Here is a 6,511-nt window from a genome sequence, read left to right as displayed (position 1 = left end):
CAACTTGTAGAATTTAATTCTTTCAAAGAACTTCCATAAAGTTGGTATATGCCCTTCACGGTCTTTGGACTTCACTATCATGTCATAAACATAAACTTCTACTTCTTTGTGGATCAAATTGTGTAACAAAGTAGCAGCTGTACATTGGTAAGTAGCACCAGCATTTTTAAGGCCAAATGACATAACCTTATAGAAATACGTCCCCATGGAGTAATGAAGGGGGATTTCTCCATATCTTCTAAAGCCATATTTATATGATTGTACCTTGAAAAGCAATCCATAAATGATAGCGAGGCATGTCTTGCTGTGTTATCAACTAGGATATCAATATAAAGCAAAGGGAAATCATTTTTCGGGCTACCTTTATTAAGATCTCGAAAGTCCACAAACATTCTCACATTCCCATCCTTCTTTGGCACCAGAACCACATTAGCTAACCATTCTAGATAGTTGACCACCCTCAGAACTCCTACATTGTACTGCTTCTCAACCTCTTCTTTAATCTTGAGAGTCCACCAAAGCTTCATTCTTCTCAACTTCTGCTTGACCGGCTTCATGGTTGGATCTGTTAGAATGCAATGCTACACTATATCTATATCAATCCCAGGCATGTCTTCATATGACCATGCAAATACCTCTTTGAATTTTGTTAGTAGTGTCACTAATGCATCCTTCTCAGTGGAGGTTAGGGTATTGCCCTTGTTTTAATTCTTTATTATTAAGAATTTCTTTACCAATTTCAGAAATAAAAACATTCAAAGCAAACAAATAAGTAGAATCAGAAAACATATTATAAGGAAAAGAGTTCTCAACACTCTATAGGAATATTATTACAAACAGACTCAACAAGAATAGTAATACTAGCAAAATTAGACTGAATAGGGACAGAAACAATATTCTTGGTAGAAGTGACTAGCTTGATGGTTTTGATCTTCTTAGCAGGAGTGATTGGCTCAACAGTCTTGATATTTTTCACAGAGTCTTCCATGGGGTGGGCGGCTGCCTCCCATGCCCAGTTCTTCAGCTCGGTTATGGTTTTAACGATGACGGGTGGCTTCCAATGAGTTCCTTCTTGCCTCAGCATCAGTACCATGGGATCTTCATCCACATAATTTGTGGCTTCACCATCAATCTCCATATTTATGGGCTTGTCAGTCACAAAAGCATCCAAGTGCTCTATACTATCCATCCACTCATCAAACATATCTTGCTTTCCTATGTTGCTCGGGTGGATGTATTGGGGGAGGTATTCTGACTCATTCCCTTCCATCTTCTCATATTCACCTTCAAGACTCTCTAGTGTTAAGTTTCTAAAACTGTGGATCATCAACTTTCTGTCTAGGGTGACCAATCTAGCAACTGTCATCTTCTTCTTTAGTGTATGGGGTCAGTGAGCCAAGTTTTGAATTATGAAATGACCCCAACTCAAGAATTTCTCCACCATGCTTGCCATATCGCAGGCCTGACCTTGAACTACCATCAGTAATGTGTTAGGATGTGTGCCCCTAAATCCTATTGTATGATGCTATGTATGTTATTATGTATGACATTACGTATGACTTAATATTATGTTCAATAAAGTTATTTTGTTATTATCTAAAAATAATGGTAACATGAATATTGGGATATTATCATATAGTCCATGAGATGCATAGTATGTGATTTATGTGACAAGTCACAGAAGATATAAATCACAAGTTCTTTGTAAACTCAGAATTTTAGTTCGTAGTCAGTGATGAAATTGGGCATTTCATTTGCGAAGGCTATAACATATCAACTAAGATGATTTGTCTTCATCATGGATATGGAGATTTCTAGTTGATATGTTGATATGTTTTAAGAGTTAAAACATATTGAACTGGACTGGTGTGAGATTTATTATTCTCCTAACGACTATCAAATGAATAATAAACTCACGACTTATATTTGTATGAACTCTTAATCCTGAGAGAATAATGGATTTGATCATGAGGTGTAGGTTGCTTTGATATATCAAGAGTAAGATCTAGAGTTACGGTCAAAACCTTAGTATGTTGGGCAACCACATTTAATATTGATGGAACATATATTCTCAAGATGGAATTCATAGTCTTTTAACGGAGATACAAAATATTCCCTTGAGATAAGTTTAATAGGTTTGTTATTCAGAATGTTAAGCCTAAATACTTTAGTAAATTGTTGCTAGAGTATATATTTATGAAATTGGATTTTATAAATATATGATGAATAACTTAAAGGATTAAATCGGGTACTCAAGGATAAGATATAGTAATTTACAAAGTGGCAATCTACATTCATGACTTTGTCTTACTACGAATATTTTATGAAGGGGTTACATGTACAATAAAGTCTTGGGATATAATTGATAAATAAGGCCTAGAGTGCAACTATATTTATATAGTGGTATTAAATATAGCTAATGGTAACTTTGGACTTGTCAAAAGTTGACAGAAAAGCCCAAGGCCCATTGGAGCTAGTGTCTTATTGGTCCCTTTTAGTCCCACTCCAAGCCACACACTTAAGCCCAATTGGAAAGGCCCAAAAGGTCAGCCCAATTAGATAATCAATTAGATACAAAGGTAGAAACATATAGAATTTTCTGTAGAGAATTATGAGAACACTATTGCGAAGTGGTGTAAGAAGTGTTAGACACTTTAACATTCTCCCTTTGGAACTGATTGAGAGATCACACATCTTGGGCTTTAGTGGAATTGGAGTGAAGATTGAAAGTGTTCCCAAGTGCTTCTAATCTTCGGTTTTGAAATTCACCGCTCCAAGGTACACTCTCTTGTTCTTAAATTCTGAAACTTACATAGTGCATGTTAACATTTATGAATGAAGTAGATCCGTTATTTTTTCACTGCGTATGTTTTGTATGCGATACAAACATGTAATATTTCCATCATAATGCAGCTCCAATCCAAGGTACGCCTATAGGGGTAATCATCATAGTCTACATTATCAGCCTCTTCAACCTCCTCTCCTACAGCTTCTAGCACATTTTCTAGCCCAAATTCTTCACTTTTGGCGATGCTCCCTATGTCTATAGGTTCAAATTCAGTATCATCCTCTATATCTCCATCATAGTAGTCTATGTCATCATCAGAGTGGTCTTTATAGAAAAGTCCTACATCTTCATCTTCTCTATCACTTAGGGGTTCACCCTAATCATTGCCACTATATTGGCTATCATAGTCTTCACTATTGTTACTTTCACTATCATTATTGCTATCATCCTCACCATCTCCATTGTCACAGCTGCTGCTATCACTACTATTATCACTCTTGCTATTGCTACCTTCATTATCATCACTAGAAGCGTGGTCATTGCATCAGGGTCCATGTAATCAACCCAATTAGTCAGGACCCAATTCGTGTCTTCCTTCTTCAACTCTAGAAGCTTGTTGTTGCAATCAAATAGTAGCTCAAACCTGGGGTCCATTGTTCTTGACCCAGGATCGAATCTCGATTTAGGGAATCCCCAATAACGTTGGCTTTAACAAAATTTTCATTCAAGGTGGGAGTATAGGGCTTTAGGGTTTCCAGAGGACAAGGAATTCCCTTTGCTTTGGCTGTAGCACAGGCCATTCTTCTCACCTTTATTTCTAACAAGTTATCATTAGTGTTCTTATACCCTAGCCCAAAAGGTGGTGTGGCAGTAGGAACTATCGAGACTTGAGCAGTTGCCTTCTTCATAGTTTTCTCTAAGTTCGTTCCCGAAAGGTAAGTCATTCTTCTCATCATTGCCACCACGTTGTTGTTGCTGTAGGGAGCAAAGTCCATAGGGATCTTCTCCATTTCCTCTTCTCTTCTTTTAAAATAAGCTTCTCAATTTCAAAGCCATCCAAAGTCAATGGCTCATTCTTAGAATCAATACCAAAAATGGGCCTTGGTATGGTCAAAGTATCACCATATATGGTAACTATGGCTCCTTGATGTGGAAACCGAACCTTTTAGTATAGGGATGAAAGTATAGAATCTGTATCATGGATCCATGGTCGCCCAAGGAGCATATTGAAGCACGAAGCTATTTTAAGGACTTGAAATTCCACATTCTTGATCATTGGCCCCATAGTGAGCACTAGTGTCACGGTTCCCAAGTCCTGCCTTCTACTATTGTCATATGTCCTCACATGCTGATCAGTTATCACAAAATCTTCAATACTTAAGCCTAAACAACTTGCAGTCTTTGAAGGACACACATTTAAGGCACTTCCATTATCAATTAGAATCATCGGAATCGTCTTGCCTTTGGCATCTACATTAATGTGCAACGAGTCATTGTAGTGCTTCCCCTTCTTCGTCAAATCTTTGTCAGAGTAGGAAATAGTGAGTTCCCAACTTATAGACCCAATCATAGCATTCAGATCTTGAGAAGTAGTGGTTGTAGGAACTTGGATTTGATTAAGAAGGTCGACTAGATTCTAACGGTGCTTATATGAGGCCATATGTAAAACCCATAAAGATATATTAGCTTGTGTCTTCTATAATTGCTTGAGGACCTCATCCTCTTCAATGGGTGTTTGTTGGGTAGATTTATTCAAGGCTTTTATCGGATTGCCCGTCTCTAGGTGTGGGGGTTTGAATGTCTCCCCCCTTATGATGTGGGCAATTTTTGTTGAGTCATTAATATCAGTATCTTGGGTTTGAAGTGACTCCCCCCATTTGTGGATGTTAAGTCATTTGATTGGGGTTCGAAGTGTCTCCCCCCGTATGTAGGTACTAGGTTGTTTGAGTGGGGTTTTAAATGTCTCCCCTTATAAATAGGTGTTGAGTTGTTTGATTGGGATTTGAAGTTTCCCCCCCCCTTTGTGGATGTTGGGTAGTTTGATCGAGGTTTAAAGTGTCTCCCCCCATTTGTGAATGTTGGGTAGTTTGTAGTTTCAATTATATCTTCACTCCATATATCATACCCTGTAGTGGATGTCATACCCATCAACTCTTCCCATGTCATCATAAAACACTTGAGTAAGTCCTAAATCAACTCGGACGGGTCCTCTTCACGTTCCTCTTCAGTCATCAAGCAATTAATCCTTGGTCCTCTCCCAAAATTGTGGGTGGGTAAGGGATTATTAGTGATGTTAGGCCTTGTAGGTGGTGCAATCACTTGATTGTCTATTAAGTCTTGAATTGCATGACAAAGGCCAAAAGACTTGTCAGTATCATGGTCAGGGCTTTGGTGGTATGCACATCTCTTAGTTACATCAAATCTTGCAGGGAATGGGTTTGGAATTAGTCTTGGGTCTGAGGGCTTTAGTAACCCTTTTGCTTTTAGTTTTTCAAACACTTGACTAACGGACATATATAACTCATGAAATTTCCTCCTAGGCCATATAGGTGGCCCTTGTGATATTTGCATGGGGGCAATAGGAGTAATAAGTTGGTAAGGATCATTTTTGTATATATTAGAAACTTCTACATTTTTGGAACTAGATCCTAAATTCTTTTTAAACCTTGGTGGATCTTCATTCTTTATAGTGCCATTATTTATAGCATCCTTAATTTGGGTTCCAACAGCAATCAAAACTTTAAAATTAGGAAAATACTGAGCAAACAAGTACTTATGATATACAGGTAATAATTTTTTACAACCATAGTTAATTATTCTTCTTCTCTTGGCCTATTCATCATCTGTGCAGCTTTAGACCTCCACTTGGTAATGAAGGTAGAGAAGGATTCTTTCGGCTCTTGCTTCGTGGTCTCGAGATCTCTCCTTGTCACATCCACCTCTATGTTGTACTTGTATTGATTGTGAAACTTGCGATAGATAACCTCCTAACTCCTTACTCTAGCGTCATCTAGGTTGAGGAACCACCTAAGAGCAGCTCCAATCAGAGTATTTTGGAACATTTGAGCAAGAAGTTCTTCGGTTGCTCCTAGGGGTTGCATGACCCTCATATACATCTTCAAATGGGACTTTGGTCAGCTAGTCCCGTTGATCTTGTCCAAACTTGGCATCTTGTCCAAAGTGAGAGTGACTGGTAGTCCATGAGGTCTTCCATCTTGCGAGCTCTCTTGATCATCTCTTCCACCTTGTTTATCCTTTCATTGATCTTTTTCTCGCCTTCCATGGTTGGGGAATTATGGTTAGCCTTGTTCTCCTCTTAGCCACTCTTCGGGTTCTGAAATTGTTGTACCATAAGGTTCATGTCCTCCCTCAGCTGGATTTGACTAGCTACCATGGTGTTCAGTAGCTCTTAAGTATTTATGGGTTCTTCAGTATTTCGATGTTCTCCCTCTTCTACCATGGTAATGAGATCTTCAGACTTCTTATGGCTTGAACTAGGTCGAATACAAGATTGTGATGTTGCAGCAATGGAGTGATTTCTATGCTCACGGGTTTCAGTACCATGATGGGAATGATGGGCTTGGAATTGGAACTACTAACTTGAGTATCAGTCTTGGGTTCTTTCTGAAGCCTTCCCTCTAATCTTGACCAAATTCTCCCCTAAGAAAAGGCTTGGTTGGGTTAATCAAAGCTAGGTCCCCATCTACATCAATCTACCAACCA

The 6,511-nt window shown here is 38.5% G+C and overlaps 1 protein-coding gene across 1 annotated transcript; it reads right to left on the bottom strand.

Moving 5' to 3' along the window:
* Positions 1 to 3,953: 3,953 nt before the first annotated feature.
* On the bottom strand, positions 3,954 to 4,358 carry LOC142605845 (uncharacterized). The gene has a single exon (XM_075777273.1). The coding sequence runs from the start codon at positions 4,356 to 4,358 to the stop codon at positions 3,954 to 3,956; it is 405 nt and encodes a 134-aa protein (XP_075633388.1).
* Between the last annotated feature and the right edge of the window lie 2,153 nt (positions 4,359 to 6,511).

Source organism: Castanea sativa, chromosome 8, assembly GCF_040712315.1.
Source record: "Castanea sativa cultivar Marrone di Chiusa Pesio chromosome 8, ASM4071231v1".
NCBI classification, from domain to species: Eukaryota; Viridiplantae; Streptophyta; class Magnoliopsida; order Fagales; family Fagaceae; genus Castanea; species Castanea sativa.
Note: the sequence above shows the minus strand (reverse complement) of the source record. Positions and strands in the feature narration are given on the sequence as shown.